Source organism: Pristiophorus japonicus, chromosome 11 (genome assembly GCF_044704955.1).
Source record: "Pristiophorus japonicus isolate sPriJap1 chromosome 11, sPriJap1.hap1, whole genome shotgun sequence".
In the NCBI taxonomy this organism is placed as follows: domain Eukaryota; kingdom Metazoa; phylum Chordata; class Chondrichthyes; family Pristiophoridae; genus Pristiophorus; species Pristiophorus japonicus.
Genome location: NC_091987.1, coordinates 182,506,586 through 182,527,451, shown reverse-complemented (window position 1 = coordinate 182,527,451; position 20,866 = coordinate 182,506,586). Strand labels below are relative to the sequence as shown.

At 43.6% G+C, this 20,866-nt stretch overlaps 1 protein-coding gene across 1 annotated transcript in view; it reads right to left on the bottom strand.

The window, feature by feature from the left end:
- Positions 1-20,866, bottom strand: part of LOC139275889 (retinitis pigmentosa 1-like 1 protein) — a 41,931-nt gene that overhangs the window by 8,937 nt on the left and 12,128 nt on the right. Inside the window, exons 3-4 of the mRNA XM_070893109.1 lie at positions 7,790-7,873; positions 4,298-4,396 (exon numbers count right to left, since the gene is read on the bottom strand). Of these exons, the coding sequence (XP_070749210.1) occupies positions 4,298-4,396; positions 7,790-7,873 (183 nt within the window). The remainder of the gene's footprint in view (positions 1-4,297; positions 4,397-7,789; positions 7,874-20,866) is intronic.

Sequence of the window (20,866 nt, the reverse complement as noted above, 5' to 3'; positions counted from 1 at the left end):
GCGCTCGTCGTTAACGCCTGCTCATGTTGATAGGAGGCTCCCGAGATAAAGGAAGTGGTCCACGTTGTCCAGGGCCACACCATGGATCTTAATGACTCGGGGGGCAGTGTTGTGCGGCGAGGACAGGCTAGTGGAAGACCTTTGTCTTACTGATGTTTAGCGTAAGGCCCATGCTTTAGTATACCTCAGTAAATACGTCGACTATGTCCTGGAGTTCAGCCTCTGTGTGTGCGCACACGCAGGCATCATCCGCATACTGTAGCTCGATGACAGAGGTTGGGGTGGTCTTGGATCTGGTCTGGAGATGGCCAAGGTTGAACAGGTTCCCACTGGTTCTGTAGTTTAGTTCTACTCCAGCGGGGAGCTTGTCGACTGTGAGGGAACATGACAGTGACGAAGATTGAGAAGAGGGTTGGGGCAATGACGCAGCCCTGCTTGACCCCGGTCCGGACATGGATTGGGTCTGTGATGGATCCGTTGGTAAGTATCACGGCTTGCATGTCGTTGTGGAGCAGGCAGAGGATGCTGTGCGATAGAGCCAAGGACACTCACGTCAAAGTGTCTTGGTGTAGAAGATCCTCTAAGTGCTCCTTCCAGTAAGCACTGACTGCCTCTCTGTCCTTGATGAGCACCTCTCCATTCTTGGCTCTCGGTGGAATAGATCTCGAGTGCTTGAGCCGTTGGTGGTCTTGACTGCGCTAAAAATATCCATGCACGTCGTGATTGCCGGCTAGTTGCTGGATCTACGGCACTTTTTCCACCCACCATCTGTTCTTTAGATCCCGAGATTTTTGTTGGACCTCGGCCTTCATTTATCGGTAGATCTGCTTTCTTTCACTCAAGTTGTTGATTCCAATTCAAAAATGCCTTGTGTTTGCAGTTTATTAGCTCCTGGATCTCCTGGTCGTTCTCATCGAACCAATCTTGATGTTTTCTGGTAGAGTAGCCAAGAGTCTTTTCGCAGGTTATAATTATGGTGGGCTTGAGGGCAGACCAGGCACTATGGACACTCTGCAGCTCCGGTTCTTTGGAAGTCATCAGGTTGGCTGTGCGGCGGTGGCTGAATAGGGCTTTTTTGCAGGGTCTGTGAGTGCTTCAGCGTTGATAGTTTTGCAGCATCATATCTGTAGCCCCCGCTGTTTTGAGGCTACATTGATGGAGATAACAGAGCAGATTAAGCGGTGATAAGTCCAGCAGTTGTCCGCTCCTGTCATCGTGTGAGTGATGCGGATGTCCTTGTGGTCCCTCGTTGGGTCGATGACGTAGTCTATCAGCTGCAAGTGCCTGGGTAGGGAGGGATTATGAAGTGTCCTTCTCAAATCTGGATGCCCATAAAAATGTCATCATCCTCTGCCTGCTTCACAATAACATGCAAGCCGTGATGCTTACCAATGGATCCACCACAGACTCAATACAAGTGCAGAATGGGGTGAAACAAGGCTGTGTCATCGCACCAATGCTCTTGTCAATCTTCCTTGCTGCAATGCTTCATCTCACCTTTAACAAGCTCCCTCCTGAAGTGGAGTTAATCTACAGGACAAGCGAGAAACTGTTCAATCTCGGACACCTCCAGTCCAGTTCCAAGGTTGTTCCAACCTCTGTCATTGAATTACAATATGCAAAAGACGCTTGCAATTGTGCACACTCGGAGTCCGAACTCCAAAACATCGCTGACAGCTTCACTGCAGCGTATGAGAGTCTGGGCCTTAGATTAAACATCAGCAAGACAAAGGTTCTCTACCAACCTGCCCCTGCCACACAGTACTGCTCCCCGATTATCAAGATCCATGACGAGATCTTGGACAATGTGGACCACTTCCCATACCCTGGGAATCTACTATCAGCAAGGACAGACATCAATGACAAAGTCCAACACCGCCTTCAGTGTGCCAGTGCAGCCTTCGGCCGCCTGAGGAAATGTTCGAAGACTAGGATCTCAAACCCGGCACCAAGCTCATGGTCTACAGAACAGTAGTAATACCTGCCCTCCTATATGCTTCAGAGACATGGACTACGTACAATAGGCACCTCAAAGCACTGGAGAAGTAGCACAAATGTTGCCTGTGCAAAATTCTGTAAATTCATTGACAGGATAGGCGCACCAACGTCAGCGTTCTCTCTCAGCATCCCCAGCATCACGCTTGACTACGGCTCAATCAGCTCCGATGGACGGGCCACATTGTCCACATGCCCAATACTAGACTTCCAAAACAAGCACTCTACTCCGAGCTACATCACGGCAGGCAAGCCCCAGGACGGCAGAGAAAATGCTTCAAGGGCACCCTCAAAGCATCCTTGAAAAATGGTAACATCCACACCGACTCTTGGGAATCCCTGGCTCAAGACCGCTCAAAGTGGAGGAGAAGCATCCGAGAAGGCGCCGAACAATTAAGAGTCTCTTCGCCGGGAGAACACGGAGGCCAACCACATGTGGAAGGTGCGTACGACAAATCAAGCATCCCACCCACCCGTCACTCCAACCACCATCTGCCCCACCTGTGACAGAGACTGTCGATTCCGCATTGGTCTCATCAGTCACCTTAGAACTCATTTTTAATGTGGAAGTAAGTCATCCTCGACTCCGGGGACTGCTTAAGAAGAAGATATTTATCATCAAGACTCAGAAAAGTAACTGGGTAAGGAACTGGAGAATACCCAGTAAAAAAGGAGAGAGAGAGAAAACAGGGAATTATAGACCGTTTGCCTGACATCAGTAGTACGGAAAATGTTGGAATCAATTATTAAAGATGAAATAGCAGTGCATTTGGAAAGCAGCAACAGGATCGGTCCAAGTCAGAATGGATTTATGAAAGGGAAATCGTGCTTGACAAATTTTCTAGAATTTTTTGAGGATGTAACTAGTGGAGTGGACAAGGGAGAACCAGTGGATGTGGCGTATTTGAACTTTCAAAAGGCTTTGGACAAGGTCCTACACAAGAGATTGGTGAGCAAAATTAAAGCACATGGAATTGGGGGTAATGTATTGACGTGGATAGAGAACTGGTTGGCAGACAGGAAGCAGAGAGTCGGGATCAATGAGTCCTTTTCAGAATGGCAGGCAGTGACTAGTAGGATGCTGCAGGGCTCAATGCTGGGACCCCAGCTATTTACAATATACATCAATGATTTAGATGAAGGAATTGAGTGTAATATCTCCAAGTTTGCAGATGATATTAAGCTGGGTGGCAGTGTGAGCTGTGAGGAGGATGATAAGAGGCTGCAGGGTGACTTGGACAGGTTAGGTGAGTGGGCAAATGCATGGCAAATGCAGTATAATGTGGATAAATGTGAGGTTATTCACTTTGATGGCAAAAACATGAAGGCAGAATATTATCTGGAAGGCGGCAGATTCGGAAAATGGGAGGTGCAACAAGACCTGTGTGTCATGGTACATCAGTCATTGAAGGTTGGCATGCAAGTGCAGCAGGCGGTGAAGAAGGCAAATGGCATGTTGGCCTTCATAGCTAGGGGATTTGAGTATAGGAGCAGGGAGGTCTTGCTGCAGCTGTACAGGGCCTTGGTGAGGCCTCACCTGGAATATTGTGTTCAGTTTTGATCTCCTAATCTGAGGAAGGACGTTCTTGCTATTGAGGGAGTGCAGCGAAGATTCACCAGACTGATTGCCGGGATGGCAGCACTGACATATGAGGAGAGACTGGATCGACTGGGCCTGTATTCACTGGAGTTTAGAAGAATGAGAGGGGATCTCATAGAAACATATAAGATTCTGACGGGACTGGACAGGTTGGATGCAGGAAGAATGTTCCCGATGTTGGGGGAGTCCAGAACCAGGGGTCACAGGGGTGAGCCATTTAGGACCGAGATGAGGAGAAACCTCTTCACTCAGAGAGTTGTTAACCTGTGGAATTCCCTTTCGCGGAGAGTTGTTGATGCCAGTTCGTTAGATATATTCAAGAGGGAGTTGGATATGGCCCTTACGGCTAAAGGGATCAAGGGGTATGGAGAGAAAGCAGGAGAGGGGTACTGAGGTGAATGATCAGCCATGATCTTATTGAATGGTGGTGAGGGCTCGAAGGGCCGAATGGCCTACTCCTGCACCTCTTTTCTATGTTTCTATGTGTTATATAACTGTACTCCAGAAAGAAGAAGGGAGATTATATCACATGCTCATGTAAGAGACATCTCTTAATATGCCGGTCCCCGACCATCAAACCAATAAATATTTGACCAATGTTGAAGGTCAGGTCTTCCATTCCTTTCATTATTGTTAGATGAAAAAGTTATTTTACTACTACAGTTGTTCTTCCTTTCCTGCTCTGTAACTTTTAAACTTTACCTCGAGCACCATAGAAACAGTTTCTTTGGAGATGGCTGTGAAATGCATTGGCTTCTTAATGCAAATCTTTTGCGGAATCGAAGGTTTTTCTGGCTTGACCTACAAAAAAAGTGGATAATTATTAGAGTAATACTGCATTATTGTGGAAATTATGGACGTCCTGTATTTTTAAAAGTTGGAATCTAGGAATATTACTGCTGCAAAGTTGTGACTCAACAGCTCTGGTAGTGACCTCCAAGTCATTGGTCCAGTAACTTAAGAGTGTGAAGTGACAGCATAAAATATCAAATACATCATGTTGGGAAAATAACAGCAAATAGAGCAATTAGCACAGATACACCTAGTGCAGAGCCACAGTCATAAACTACTCGAAAACAGCACGCTGTTCCCTCCTTGCTAAGGATATAGCAAGATTTCTTTGTGGTTAAGGTGGTTCAAAGGTCATGTGCCAAGTGATGGAAATTCTGAATGTAATTCGAAATCCGAAGAAGGTTGGTCCACGGTACTACAGAGCACTGGTTATGATCAACTAGTGGAACCTAGAGGAATAGACCCATTTCTGAGGGCTGAGATTCTACCTGCTAGACAATCCTGCAGGCCAAAGCCCTAATCATAAGGTTGTCCCACTGGAAAAACATCTGGAAACTTGATCCTACTCTGGTTTTAGTTGCTTAAACTCCCTGCATCTAAGCTCTCCGGAATTAGGTCCTTACACAGTGAGAGAAGATGCAGGCAAATTGAAATCCTACAAGTTTCTTAGTAGCTTCAAAAGAAGACTGATAAATAGACGAATTGAGTTCTGCAAGGGTCAGGCAAAGCGAAGCTTACCATGTGTGTCAGACAGAGTGATGGGTTTCTGTGTGTGTCAGACAAAAGAATGGGTTTCTCTGTATGTTAGAAAACAATGGGTTTGTGTGTGTCAGACAGCAATGGGTTTGTGTGTGTCAGACAGCAATGGGTTTGTGTGTGTCAGACAGCGATGGGTTTGTGTGTCAGACAGCGATGGATTTGTGTGTGTGAGACAGCGATGGGTTTGTGTGTGTCAGACAGCAATGGGTTTGTGTGTTGGACAGCGATGGGTTTGTGTGTGTCAAACAGCAATGGGTTTGTGTGTGTTGGACAGCGATGGGTTTTTGTATGTCAGACGGCGATGGGTTTGTGTGTGTCAGACAGCGATGGGTTTGTGTGTGTCAGACAGCGATGGATTTATGTGTGTCAGACAGCGATGGGTTTGTGTGTGTCAGACAGCGATGGATTTGTGTGTGTGAGACAGCGATGGGTTTGTGTGTGTGAGACAGCGATGGGTTTGTGTGTGTCAAACAGCAATGGGTTTGTGTGTGTTGGACAGCGATGGGTTTTTGTATGTCAGACGGCGATTGGTTTGTGTGTGTCAGACAGCGATGGATTTGTGTGTGTCAGACAGCGATGGATTTGTGTGTGTCAGACAGCGATGGGTTTGTGTGTGTCAGACAGCGATGGGTTTGCGTGTGTCAGACAGCGATGGGTTTGTGTGTGTCAGACAGCGATGGGTTTGTGTGTGTCACACAGCGATGGGTTTGTGTGTGTCAGACGGCGATGGGTTTGTGTTTGTCAGACGGCGATGGGTTTGTGTATGTCAGACGGCGATGGGTTTGTGTGTGTCAGACGGCGATGGGTTTGTGTGTGTCAGACGGCGATGGGTTTGTGTGTGTCAGACAGCGACGAGTTTCCATATATGTCAGACATTTGGCTGTCCAAAAACGCTCCTAACTTTTGTGCAACCGTAGTAATAATCCTAATGTACCTGAAAGGACCATTTAGCAAAACTGTACATTAATTTAACAAAATAGTTTTTTTAATTTTCTTTAAAAAATACATTCAACATGGAAACTACAGAAGATACAACAGTGGAACAGTTTAGTACAGAATGTCTACCTGATTATGATATGCATTTTACAACTCTGCATAGAAACTAAGCACTTAAAATAATTAGTGGAACCTTGGTTAAGTCCTATAATGAAAGGGATCACACGGTGAATAATGCGAACTGGAGGTTAATTAAGGGTCCCCAAATTGCACGGTTGACTGATTATAGCTTCGAACTTGGATTTCTCTGCCTTTTCCTACCTATTCAACTCAGTACTCCCCAGCAGAACTCTTTTAATCAACTGACACTGATCCATTTCTAGTCCAGCAGCTGGAGTCATAGATATGTGGGTGGAGGATGGTGGGCGGGGAAGCTGTGAGCTGGTCAAATCAACTGATAGCAAACTATTGCAGCACAAGATCATCGGACCTATGGACGTGAGTGTTGCTGAGAATTAGCACCCACTTTTCCTGCTCCTGAGCAATTAAGAAAGGAGATATTGTTTTCATATTTGAATATAGAGGGGTGCGGCACAGTGCACTGATTTAAAAATATGGCATCCAACAATGGCCAAGAATTACGAGCCCTGTGATATACATTGTGAATACACTTGATGAAGGTGTACAAAAGTCCTCTCTCATCTGTAGCTTCCAACCTCTCACGGTGATGATGGGGTTGGGGGTAATTCTAGCTTTTGGCGATGAAGAAAAATGGGCAATATCGAATCAGCCAATAGAAGTCAATAGAAGGAAAAATCGAGCGAGGTATATAATGGGCGGTCAATTGAATATCGCCCATTTTACACCATCGCTCAATGTTAAAATTATCCCCACTGTCTAGTTTTTTATCTCTCTATTTTATCATTACCATTATCGCCTGCTCATCTGAATACTTCTCTTTTCTTCCTCCTGTGCTGCAGAGGCACCATTGCTACAGTCTTCCTCCTCCCTGCATAGATATTGTGTTGAAATCAAGGTTCTTCTACTGCCACTAATTCTTTTCCAGGATCTCAAACTACAGCACCCCGAAAAGCCCTCAGCCTTTCATTCCTCCTACAGTCTTCAGGCTTTCAAAGCCCAAATTTGGTGTTACTTAATCTCTACCTTTTCATTGTTCTCTCCTACTCTTTACAACTCTGCCAGTGTCCTGCACTATAGGATCAAACCTTCCTCACAAACACTGGACAACCATCAACCGCATCAGAACTGGTCATGGTCGATGCTGCCACCTTCTCCATAGGTGGAAGATTAAAGCATCCCGATCATGCGACTGTGGAGCACCTAATCAGACTCTGGAGCACATCATTGAACACTGTCCTCAGAGGAAATTCACAGGCAGCCTACAAGATATCCACGTTTACACTGGAACCTTTGGCCTGGATATCCAACTTGGATATTGACGTTTGATTTGCTTTGCTACTGCCATACGAAAGAAGACGACAAGGGCCTCAGCCCACCAGCAATGTCTCTCAGCTACCATGAACTGAAATGTTACAATTTGGATTTTGTCGTAAAGTAACAGCCCCTGAGTGGCATCACATGACAGTGGTTTTTGCTCACTTTGCCCCTAAAATCGAATAGGAAAAGAAAACACAGTTGTGTTCTCCCTTGATTGTTGAAACTAGGAGCACTTACTGCTGCACTTACAGGTAAGTCTTTTTCTTTGTAGGCTGTATCAATCGTTATAGGGGGAACTTTTACTTCATCTTCAGGTATGGGTTTTGGTTTCTCCTGCAAAAAGAAAGTGGATAATTATTCTGGTCATACAGTGCAAAACAGGGATCAAAGCAGTTGTTTTGCCTGAAGGACAATTGTCTTTGAGTTTAAATGAACTGGTTAGTAGTTATTCAAAATTTATTTAAGAAAATAAAGAATAACTTGAATTTACATATTGCCTTATCATGTCTCTCAGAAACATCTCAAAGCACATCCCATGCAATGAATTTCCCATTTTTGGTGTTAGTTGAGGGAAGAATGTTGACCATAACATTTGTTAAACCCCCTACCCTTCTCCAAATCGTGCCATGGGAATCTACTTGTGCACCTGAACAGGAAGGCAGCAGCTCAGTTTAGCATCTCATCTAAAGGATGATACGCTGTACTACCAACACTGCATTGCAGGGCCTAGTTCATGTGTTCAAGTCCTGGAGTGGGGCTTGAACTTAATCTGACGAGCTATAGGCGAGAGTGCAACCTACTTAGCCAAGCTGGTACTTAAGATGTTAGCGACTACAGTGCTGCCATTCCTTCTGGTGCATTGGTGAGAACAGCCATTGTGCTTTCAAGATGTTGGCAGATCACATTCTATAGAATCACAGAATCATAGAATGGTTACAGCATGGAAGATGGCCATTCAACCCGTCCAGCCCGTGCCTGCTCTCTGCAAGAGCACTTCAGCTAGTCCCACTTCCCCATCCTTTCCCCGTAGCCCTGCAATTTTTTTTCCTTCAGGTACTTATCCAATTCCCTTTTGATAGCTATGATTGAGTCTGCCTCCACCACCCTTTCAGGCAGTGCATTCCAGATCTTAACCACTTGCTGTGTAAAAAAGTTTTTTCTTATGTCGCCTTTGGTTCTTTTGCCAATCACCTTAAATCTGTGTCCTCTGGTTCTTGACCCTTCTGCCAATGGGAACAGTTTCTCTCTATTCTGCCCAGACCCCCTCATGATTTTGAACACCTGTATCAAATCTCCTCTCACCCTTCTCTGCTCTAAGGAGAACAACCTCAGCTTCTTCAGTCTATCCATGTAAGTGAAGTCCCTCATCTCTGGAATCATTCTCGTAAATCTTTTCTGCAGCCTAAGGCATTCACATCCTTCCTAAAGTGCGGTGCCCAGAATTGGACAAAATACTCCAGATGAGGCCGAACCAGTGTTTTACACAGGTTCATCACAATTTCCACACTTTTGTACCTTATACCTCTATACCAGGATCCCGTAAGTTTTTTTAACTGCTTTCTCAACCTGCCCTGCCACCTTCAATGATTTGTGCACATATACACCTCTGTTCATTCCCCCCCCCCCTTTAGGACTGTACCCTTTAGTTTATATTTCCTTTCCTCATTCTTTCTACCAAAATGTATCACTTTGCATTTTTCTTCATTAAATTTCATCTGCCACTTGTCCGCCCATTCCACCAGCCTGGCTATGTCCTCTTGAAATCTATCATTATCCTCCTCACTGTTCACTATGCTTCCAAGTTTTGTGTTATCTGCAAATGTTGAAATTGTGCCCTGTACACCCACATCCAAACCATTAATATATATCAAGAAAAGCAGTGATCCTAGAACAGACCCTGGGGATCACCACTGTATACCTTCCTCCAGTCTGAAAAACAACCGTTCACCACTACTCTCTGTTTCCTGTCACTTAGCCAATTTTGTATCCATGCTGCCACTGTCCCTTCTATTCCATGGGCTTGTACACCACGTCAACTGGATTGCCCTCATCAACCCTCTCTGTACCTCATCAAAAAACTCGAACAAATTGGTTAAACATATTTTGCCTTTAACAAATGCTGGCTTTCCTTAATTAATCCACACTTATCCAAAGAGACAGTTAATTTTGTCCCCGATTATTGTTTCTAAAAGCTTCCCCACTAGGTTGACAGGCCTACAGTTGCTGGGTTTAACTTTGCACCCTTTTTTGAACAAGGGTGTAACATTTGCAATTCTCCAGTTCTCTGGCACCACCCATATTTCTAAGGAGGATTGGAAGATTATGCCCAGTACTTCAACAATTTCTTCCTTCACTTCACTCAGCGTCCTAGGATGCATCCCATCTGGTCCTGGTGACTTATAAAAACATAAGAACATAAGAAATAGGAGTAGGCCATACGGCCCCTCGAGCCTGATCCGCCATTCAATAAGATCATGACTGATCTGATCATGGACTCAGCTCCACTTCCCCATAACTCTTTATCCCCTTATCGTTGAAGAAACTGTCTACTTCTGTCTTAAATTTATTCAATGCCCCAGCTTCCACAGCTCTCTGAGGCAGCGAATTCCACAGATTTACAACCCTCTGAGAGAAGAAATTTCTCCTTATCTCTGTTTTAAATGGGCGGCCCCTTATTCTAAGATCATGGCCTCTAGTTCTAGTTTCCCCCATCAGTGGAAACATCCTCTCTGCATCCACCTTGTCAAGCCCCCTCATAATCTTATACGTTTCGAGAAGATCACCTCTCATTCTTCTGAATTCCAATGAGTAGAGGCCAAACCTACTCAACCTTTCCTCATAAGTCAACCCTCTCATCCCCGGAATCAACCTAGTGAACCTTCTCTGAACTGCCTCCAAAGCAAGTATATCCTTTCGTAAATATGGAAACCAAAACTGCACACAGTATTCCAGGTGTGGCCTCACCAATACCTTATATAGCTGTTATACTCCATCCTCTTTGCAATAAAGGCCAAGATACCATTGGCCTTCCTGATCACTTGCTGTACGTGCATACTATCCTTTTGTGTTTCATGCACAAGTACCCCCAGGTCCCGCTGTACTGCAGCACTTTGCAATCTTTCTCCATTTAAATAATAACTTGCTCTGATTTTTTTCTGCCAAAGTGCATGACCTCACACTTTCCAACATTATACTCCATCTGCCAAATTTTTACCCACTCACTTACCCTGTCTATGTTCTTTTGTAGATTTTTTTGTGTCGTCCTCACACATTCCTTTTCCTCCCATCTTTGTATTGTCAGCAAACTTGGCTACGTTACACTCAATCCCTTTTTCCAAGTCGTTAATATAGATTGTAAATAGTTGGGGTCCCAGCACTGATCCCTGCAACACCCCACTAGTGTGGCCACCGATTTCCGGCGGTAACAGACCTTAAGGGAAGGGGCAATTTCAACCCCTATGATCACTTTTCCTTCACACTGCACTTTTATTCCTGTGCTTTCCCCTATTATTCATTTAAGAGATGTGGGCATTACTGGCAAAGCCAGCATTTATTGAGAAGGCGCCTTGTTGAACCGCAGCAGTATGTGTGGTGAAGGTAGTCCCACAGTGCTATTAGTTAGGGAGTTCCAGGATTTTGACCCAGCGACAATGAAGGAACAGAATTAACTAAATTCCCCAACTGCCGTGGTGGATTTATGAACTCATGTCTCTCGGATCATGACTCCAGACCTCTGGATTACTAGTCTCGAAACATGACCACTATGCTACAGTACACCTTGCTTCATAGATGTTTTTTTCTGCATAATTCAATTATGCATACAATTTTTGATTGTCACTCCTGGCTTTGAACGTAATAGTATAATTGTTTGAGTGGGCTGGCTGAAAATTTTAAAATGTAAACCAAACATCGAGAGCCTGTGGGGGAAAAATTGCCCTGAGCCCCGATACGGGGTTGTACCTTTCCAGGGCGGGGACTTTTAGGACCCGGCGCGAAAGTCCTACCTTCCACCACGGAATTACCTTTACTGCCCCTAAAAGGAAACGGAATGCAATCTCCTGTGCTCCACTTCCTTTGGGGGCAGTAATGTGGTGCTACTGGGGCGGGGAGTCAAGCACTATGGGAGGGCCACTGTGCATTCTGCACGGCCTCTGATGGCCTCCATTGGGCCACCAGGGCAGCGTGCGACCGGGCAAGCAGCCCGGCACCCAAGACAGAGTGCCCGGCTGCACGATGGTGGCCTGGACAAAGCTAGGACCGCCATCGTTGAGGGGACTCAAGAGTCTGCAGACAAAAAAAAAGATGGCGGCCCTGGGCACTGGTGCCCTCCCCTTTAAACACCGCCCCAAGAGCAGATGTTGGAAAAGATAGCAACCCCATACACATCAACGAAAAATACAGAACAATTTCACTATTTTTGGGGTGTTTTACTGGTGCACATAGGCTAAAGTAAGATCCTTTGCAACATATCCATGATTAATGTATCACATTACAGCCATGAATTTCCTCTCTGTCTTCATAAAATAGAATCATACAGCACAGAAGGCGGTCATTCGGCCCATCGTGCCAGCGCTGGCTCTTTGAAAGAGCCGTCCAATTTAGTCCTACACCCTAACTTTTTCACCATAACCCTGCAAATTAGTCCTCTTCAAGTACATGTCCAATTGCCTTTTTAAGATCCTATGGAATCTGATTCCACCACCTTTTCAGGTAGTGTGTTCCCGATCTTAACAACCCCCTGTGTGAAGAAATTTCTCCTCATTCCCCTCTAGTTCTTTTGCCAATTATTTTAAATCTATGACCTCTGGTTACTACCCACTTGCCAGAAGAAATAATTGCTTCTACTTTATTAAAACCCCTCAGAATTTTGAATAGCTCCAGTAGGTCTCCCCTTCACCTTCTCTGCTCTAAGGACAACAATCCTAGCTTCTCCAATCTCTCCAATACCTGAAGTCCCTCATCTCTGGTATCATCCTGGTAAACCTCCTCTGTACCCTCTCCAACATAAGAACATAGGAAATAGGAGCAGGATTAGGCCATGTGGCCCATCGAGCCTGCTCCGCCATTCAATAAGATCATGGCTGATCTGATCATGGACTCATTTTGGACACATTTTTGAGCGATAAGGGAGTAAAGGATTATGGGGAGTGGGCAGGGAAGTGGAGCTGAGTCCATGATCAGATCAGCGGAGCAAGCTCGAGGGGCCAGGTGGCCTACTCCTGCTCCTATTTCTTATGTTCTTATGTTCTACCTCCCTGCCCGCTCCCCATAACCCTTTACTCCAAGGACTTGACATCCTTCCAGAATTGGCCACAATACTCCAGCTGAGGCCTAACCAGAGATTTGTAACAGTTTAAAATGACTTCCTTGATTTTGTAATCAATGCCCCTATTTACAAAGCCAAGTATCCCATACGCTTTCTTAACCACCTTATCAACTTTGCCCTGCCACCTTCAAAGATCTGTGAATATGTACCTTCAGGTTCCTCTGCTCTTGCGCCCCCCTCAAAATAGTACCATTTTGATTCTAAAGCCTCTCCATGTTATTTCTCTCAAAGTGCATCACTTTACACTTATCCACTTTAAATTGCATCTGCCATATGTAGCCCTTGTTCATTAGATTACTCTACATTATTTTGCTATAAAATATATAAATTCTCATTATTCACGAGTCTAGCTTTTCTGAGTTATGTGATGTGCAAATCTTTCACCATATAGGATCTGCTGATCACTGCAAGCAAAACATATTTCCTTATACTCTCCAGTTGCAGTCGTTTTTCTCTTTCACCCACACAAACGAGCTGAGAATGAAGGAGAATAATGCAACATATTAAAAATAATGAGTTAAATCAACATGCAAGCCAAGATCATTGTCATCAAATGATAGCTTATATTTGCATGTCTGATGTTCTTTAGTGCTGTATCAGGTGTGCTTAGAGCAGGCTGGTGACACTACCCGACACACCATATGTTGGCACACGGAGTATTAGGATGCAGTTTGTGCCAATGATTCCCCACATGGTGAGGTCCTGTTCGCAGACTGAAGTCTAAACAGTCCTTGGATTTCAATCCCCGTTCCTCTTACTAGGTTGTGACACTTCTGTTTCAGTGGAGGTGCTCTGTTAGAACAACACAGTGCCATGTGTTCTGAGTTGGGGGAGCGGAGATGAGAAAAACGAGTGAGGATTCAAATCTGACAGTTTCAAGAGCCTGGTTTAAATCAAGCAGCTTCACAGCTCATTTCAAAAGGGATATTCAGAGTCTAAACCTTGTAACCAAAACTGAAATCACAGTAAGGAAATTCATATAATTTGTGGAGAGTGGACTGTAATTAGAAATGATTGCAGTCAAAACAAAAATGAATTTGAAGTTATAATGCAAACGGAGCTTTGGAATGCCAACAGACTCACAATATTCTGTTTGAACTGCATTTGAACATTACATTTCATGATGTAGAAAATACAGTGTGAGGTTTGTACTACTCTCAACATTCTGCACCATTGGGCTAATGTTATTGAGCAGTAAGGGACCTCAGACTTTATACAGTAGAAATTCTTGCCAAGGAAGACACTATAAATACAAATAAAGACATAATGAGGCAGCTCTTTGAACTTCCTGTTTTTGCATCCCATTCTGCTAAATGCAAAGCACACTCATGTAATGTGGGCATTGAGCAGGACTGGGAATTAAACATTGCAGGGTATAAAATATTTAGAAAAGATAGAGAGGAAAAAAGGGAAGGTGGAGTAGCTGTAATTATTAAGGATAACATAATGGCTGTAGAAAAAAGGATGCAGCTATCAGCAAGACAAAAATAGAATCCATATGGATATAGATAAAAGAAAATAAAGGATCAATCACACTAATAGGACTAGTCTACAGACCACCTAATAGTGGAAGGGAGGTGGAGGAAGAAATATGCAGACAAATTAGGGAAATGAGTAAAAAACATAGAATAAACATGGGGATTTCAACTACCCCGATATTAATTGGACAGAAGAGTTAGGTAAAGGGGATAAGGGTATGGAGTTCCTATATTGTGTACAGGACTCCTTTCTAACCCAATATGTAAAAAGTCCAACAAGGGAGGATTCGCTATTGGATCTAGTAATGGGGAATGAACCAGAGCAGATAAGAAAAGTAAAAGTTTTCTGAAGAGTTTGTCAACATTGTGGCAAAGACACTAACTTCAACTGAAATGTTTTGTTATTGTCAGATATTTATTGGTTCGAGGCAATAATGGCCATAATATAATACGCTTTAGGATGATAATAGAGAAGGACCTAAGTATGACGAAAACCAGGTTAATAGATTGGAGAAAAGCTAATTTTGAGTGGCTAAGAATAGAACTTTGGAAGATAAAATGGGTAACAATATTGGCAATCAACGATATAGAACAACAATGAAAAACATTTAAAATGGTGTTCAACAGAGTGCAGGAAAAAAATATTCCGATAAAAGGAAAGAACAAACTAAACACTAAAGAGACTCCGTAAATGACTAAGGACATAAGGGGAAAATTGAGAGGAAGGAAAGAGGCATACATTAAGCACATAGAGGAATGCATGATATGAGAGAATACAAAGGGATTATGAGAGGTCAAAAAAAATATTAGGAAGGCAAAGAGGAACCATGAAATTAAATTATCAAGCAACATAAAACACAATAATAAAATATTGCAAAGGCACATCAACAAAAAAGAGGAAGGTTGGGATGGGAATAGGGCCATTAAGGGATAGACAGGACAATACCACAGGTAACATTAGGGAGAGGGCAGAAATATTAAATAATTATTCCGATTCGGTATTTACCAAGGAGATAGAATAGGTGGACATGACATTGGATGATGAGATGAGTAATGAGATAAATACATTTAAAATAAAAAAGGGGATATATTAAATAAACAAATCAAACTCAAAGAGGATAAAACTGGTCCGGATGGGTTGCATCCACGCATTTTTAAAGAATCTAGGGAAGAGTTAGCAGAGGCATTACTACACATGTTTAATAATTCATTAGAAAAAGGTGTAGAGCTAAAGGTCTGGCGGATAGCTAACATAATACCTATATTTAAGAAGGGGGATAGAACACGTCCAGGGAATTATAGACCAGTCAGCTTAACATCGATGGTAGGAAAGGAGAGAATAGAAGAACATCTAGAAACAAAAAGTATAATATTGAATAATCAGCACGAATTTCAAAACCAACCTTATTGAATTTTTTGAAGAGGTAACAGAAAGTGTAGGCAATGGTAATGCAGTAGATGTAATTATCTAGATTTTCAAAAGGCCTTTGATAAGGTACCCCATAATAGCATGTTGTGGTTGGTGTGCAATGGCCCCTCACATTAAAAGAATTCTCGCACAGGCATCTTCCCCCGTTTAAAATGAGTTCATCAGTCATTCGAGTACTCATTTTTAGCATGGAAGCAAGTCATCCTCGACCCCGAGGGACTGCCTATGATTATGATGATGATGCTAGACTAATGAATGTCAGAAAATGCAGCGTCAGTGGACAAGTAGCAGAATGAATCGCAAGCTGGCTTCAAGACAGAAAGTAGAGAGTGGGAGTAAAGGATAGCTATTCACAGTGGCAGAAGGTAGGCAGTGATGTTCCACAACGATCAGTGCTGGGACCACTGCTGTTCACAACTTACATTAACGATTTAAATTTATCAAAAACATAATTTCTAAATTTGCAGATGATACCAAATTGGGGAGGATAGTCAATACTGAGGAGGACTGCAACAAATTACAGGAGGACATGAATAAACTTGCAGAATGGGCAAATAATTGACAAATAAAGTTCAACACAGATAAATGTGAGGTATTACATTTTGTTAGGAAGAATACGGCGGTCACTTATTACTTGGAGGATACAAGTCGAGGTGGGGTAGGGGGATAAAGGGTTCTCGGAGTACAAATACACCAATCACTAAAAGTTGCAACACAGGTTAACAAGGCCATAAAAAAGGCAAACCAAGCACTAGGGTTTATTGCTAGAGGGATAGAACTGAAAAGTAGGGAAGTTATGCTAAACATGCATCAAACCTTGGTTAGACCACACTTAGAGCACTGCATGCAGTTCTGGTCGCCATATTACAAAAAGTATATAGAGACAGTGGAGAGGGTGCAGAGAAGATTTAGAAGGATGATACCAGAAATGTGAGGGTCTACATACAAGGAAAGGATGAACAGGCTGGGACACTTTTCTCTTGAAAAAAGGCAGCCTTGGTTTTGTCTTCATGAAGGAAGACACGAATAACCTTCCGGAAATACTAGGGGACCGAGGATCTAGTGGGAAGGAGGAGCTGAAGGAAATCCTTATTAGTCAGGAAATTGTGTTCGGGAAATTGATGGGATTGAAGGCCGATAAATCCCCAGGGCCTGATAGTCTGCATCCCAGAGTACTTAAGGAAGTGGCCCTAAATAGTGTGTGCATTGGTGATCATTTTCCAACAGTCTATCGACTCTGGATCAGTTCCTATGGATTGGAAGGTAGCTAATGTAACACCACATTTTTAAAAAGTAGGGAGCGAAAACGGGGAATTATAGACCGGTTAGCCTGACATCGGTAGTGGGGAAAATGTTGGAATCAATTATTAAAGATGAAATAGCAGCGCATTTGGAAAGCAGTAACAGGATCGGTCCAAGTCAGTATGAAAGGGAAATCATGCTTGACAAATCTCCTAGAATTTTTGGAGGATGTAACTAATGGAGTGGACAAGGGAGAACCAGTGGATGTGGTGTATTTGGACTTTCAAAAAGCTTTTGACAAGGTCCCACAGAAGAGATTGTTGTGCAAAATACTGACGTGGATAGAGAGCTGGTTGGCAGACAGGAAGCAAAGAGTCGGGATAAACGGGTCCTTTTCAGAATGGCAGGCAGTGACTAGTGGGGTGCCAGAGGGCTCAGTGCTGGGACCCCAGCTATTTACAATATACATCAATGATTTAGATAAAGGAATTGAGTGTAATATCTCCAAGTTTGAAGATGACATTAAGCTGGGTGGCGGTGTGAGCTGTGAGGAGGATGCTAAGAGGCTGCAGAGTGACTTGGACAGTGTAGGTAAGTGGGCAAATGCATGGCAGATGCAGTATAATGTGGATAAATGTGAGGTTATCCAATTTGGTGGCAAAAACATGAAGGCAGAATATTATCTGAATGGCGGCAGATTAGGAAAAGGGGAGGTACAATGAGACCTGGGTGTCATGGTACATCAGTCATCGAAAGTTGGCATGCAGGTACAGCAGGCGGTGAAGAAGGCAAATGGCATGTTGGCCTTCATAGTTAGGGGATTTGAGTATTGGAGCAGGGAGGTCTTACTGCAGTTGTACAGGGCCTTAGTGAGGCCTCACCTAGAATATTGTATTCAGTTTTGGTCTCCTAATCTGAGGAAGGATGTTCTTGCTATTGAGGGAGTGCAGTGAAGGTTCACCAAACTGATTCCCGGGATTGCAGGACTGACATATGAGGAGAGATTGGGTCGACTGGGCCTGTATTCACTAGAGTTTAGAAGAATGAGAGGGGATCTCATAGAAACGTTTAAAATTCTGACGGGACTGGACAGGTTAGATGCAGGAAGAATGTTCCCGATGTTGGGGAAGTCCAGAACCAGGGTTCACAGTCTAAGGATAAGGGGTAAGCCATTTAGGACCGAGATGAGGATAAACTTCTTCACTCAGAGAATTGTGAACCTCTGGAATTCTCTACCACAGAGAGTTGTTGATGCCAGTTCGTTAAGATATATTCAAGAGGGAGATAGATATGGCCCTTACGGTTAAAGGGATCAAGGGGTATGAAGAGAAAGCAGGAAAGGGGTACTGAGGTGAATGATCAGCCATGATCTTATTGAATGATAACTGAAGGGCCGAATAGGTACTCCTGCACCTATTTTCTATGTTTCTATGTTTCTAAGGCTGAGGGGTGACCTAATAGTGATCTTTAAAATTATGAAAGGTTTTGATAGAGTGGATACAGAGCGAATGTTTCCACTTGTGGAGAAGAGCATAACTATAGGTTATCAATATAAGATTGTCACCAAGAAATCCAATAGGGAATTCAGAAGAAACTTCTTTACCCAAAGAGTGGTGAGAATGTGGAACTCGTTACCACAGGGAGTGGTGGAAACGAATAGTATAGATGCATTTAAGGAGAGGCTAGACAAGCATATGAGGGAGAAGGGACTAGAAGGTTATGCTGATAGATTTAGATGAGGAAAGACAGGAGGAGGCTCGATTGGAGCATAATCAGATCAGCATGAACAGGTTAGGCCGAATTGTCTGTTTCTGTGCCGTATATCCTATCCTATGAAGGTCATTAAGGCTTTCAGCTATTTGGACGGGATTACTTAAAGGTATATTGGGCTAGAATTTTCACTGGTTCACCGCCCAGTTTCTCGGCGCTATTGGCCGTTTTGGGCGAGAACCGGGTCGGCGAAAAATTCCCCAGCTGAGGCATGCCGGCGGTTTCGAAGTACCGCTGGGGAGCGGACTGCCAGCGTGCACCATCCACAGATCGCCCGAGCACGATCTTTGGCTGAGCGGGGACCCGTAGGTAAGTATTAAAAAAAAAATTTTAAACCACCCACAAGGATCTGCAAAGTAAGTGATTAGTTTTTTACTATTTATTTTCAAAATCTGTTGGGGTGATTTAATTTAAAAGTGTGTTGGGAATGTTTTTTGATTTTTTTAGTTAGGTTTTTTGAAAAATTATTTTTATTCTTTTTCTCGTGTTATGCCCAACCTGCAGCCTGGGGTAAATTTTTATACATGTTTTAATTTATTGTCCATTTTCTTTAGGCACTGCCCAATCTAGCCGAAATTGCACTTTTTCGCCAAGATTGGGGGTGCAAGGTGCATATTTTTCGCTGGGCGGATTTTTTGGGAGGGCAATTTTTCGCCGGCGATAATCTTCCCACCCTTAGTGGTTTTTGGCCGGCAATCGGGCACTGGCGGGCTTTGGGGAAATTTTAGCCCACATCCACCTCCTTCCATGTGCTAATCAGAGTAGAGGAAGCAGGATAGTTAGAATAAATACGTGGCTTGAGCAGTGGTGCAAGAGGGAGGGATTCAAATTCCAGGAACATTGGAACCAGTTCTGGGGGAAGTGAGACCTATACAAAAAGGACGGTCTGCACTTGGGCAGGACTGGAACTGATGTCCTGGGGGTAACATTTGCTAATGCAGTTCGGGAGTGTTTAAACTAATATGGCAGGGGGATGGGAACCTATGCAGCGAAACAGGGCGAAGTAATATGGAGTCAGAAACAGATGGTAGAAAGGTAAAAAGCAATAGTGGAAGGCCGAGTAAACAAAGGCAAGAAACAAAAAGGGCACAGTACATCATAATTCTAAAAGGACAAAGGGTGTTAAAAAAACAAGCCTGAAGGCTTTGTGTCTTAATGCAAGGAGTATCTGTACTAAGGTGGATGAATTAACTGTGCAAATTGATGTAGCAGATATAATGTGATTGGGATTACAGAGACGTAGCTCCAGGATGATCAGGGCTGGGAACTCAACATCCATGGGTATTCAACATTCAGGAAGGATAGAATAAAAAGAAAAGGAGGTGGGGTAGCATTGCTGGTTAAAAAGGAGATTAATGCAATAGTTAGGAAGAACATTAGCTTGGATGATGTGGAATCTATATGCGTAGAGCTGCAGAACACCAAAGGGCAAAAAACGTTAGTGGGAGTTGTGTACCGACCTCCAAACAGTAGTAGTGATGTTGGGGAGGGCATCAAACAGGAAATTAGAGGTGCATGCAATAAAGGTGCAGCAGTTATCATGGGTGACTTTAATATGCATATAGATTGGGCTAACCAAACTGGAAGCAATACGGTGGAGGAGGATTTTCTGGAGTGCATAAAAGATGGTTTTCTAGACCAATATGTCGAGGAACCAACTAGGGGGGAGGCCATCTTAGACTGGATGTTGTGTAATGAGAGGATTAATTAGCAATCTCGTTGTGCGAGGCCCCTTGGGGAAGAGTGACCATAATATGGTGGAATTCTACATTAGGATGGTGAATGAAACAGTTAATTCAGAGACCATGGTCCAGAACTTAAAGAAGGGTAACTCTGAAGGTATGAGGCGTGAATTGGCTAGGATAGATTGGCGAATTATATTTAAGGGGTTGACAGTGGATGGGTAATGGCAGACATTTAGAGACCGCATGGATGAACTACAACAATTGTACATCCCTGTCTGGCGTAAAAATAAAAAAGGGAAGGTGGCTCAACCGTGGCTATCAAGGGAAATCAGGGATAATATTAAAGCCAAGGAAGTCGCACACAAATTGATCAGAAATAGCAGCAAACCCGGGGAC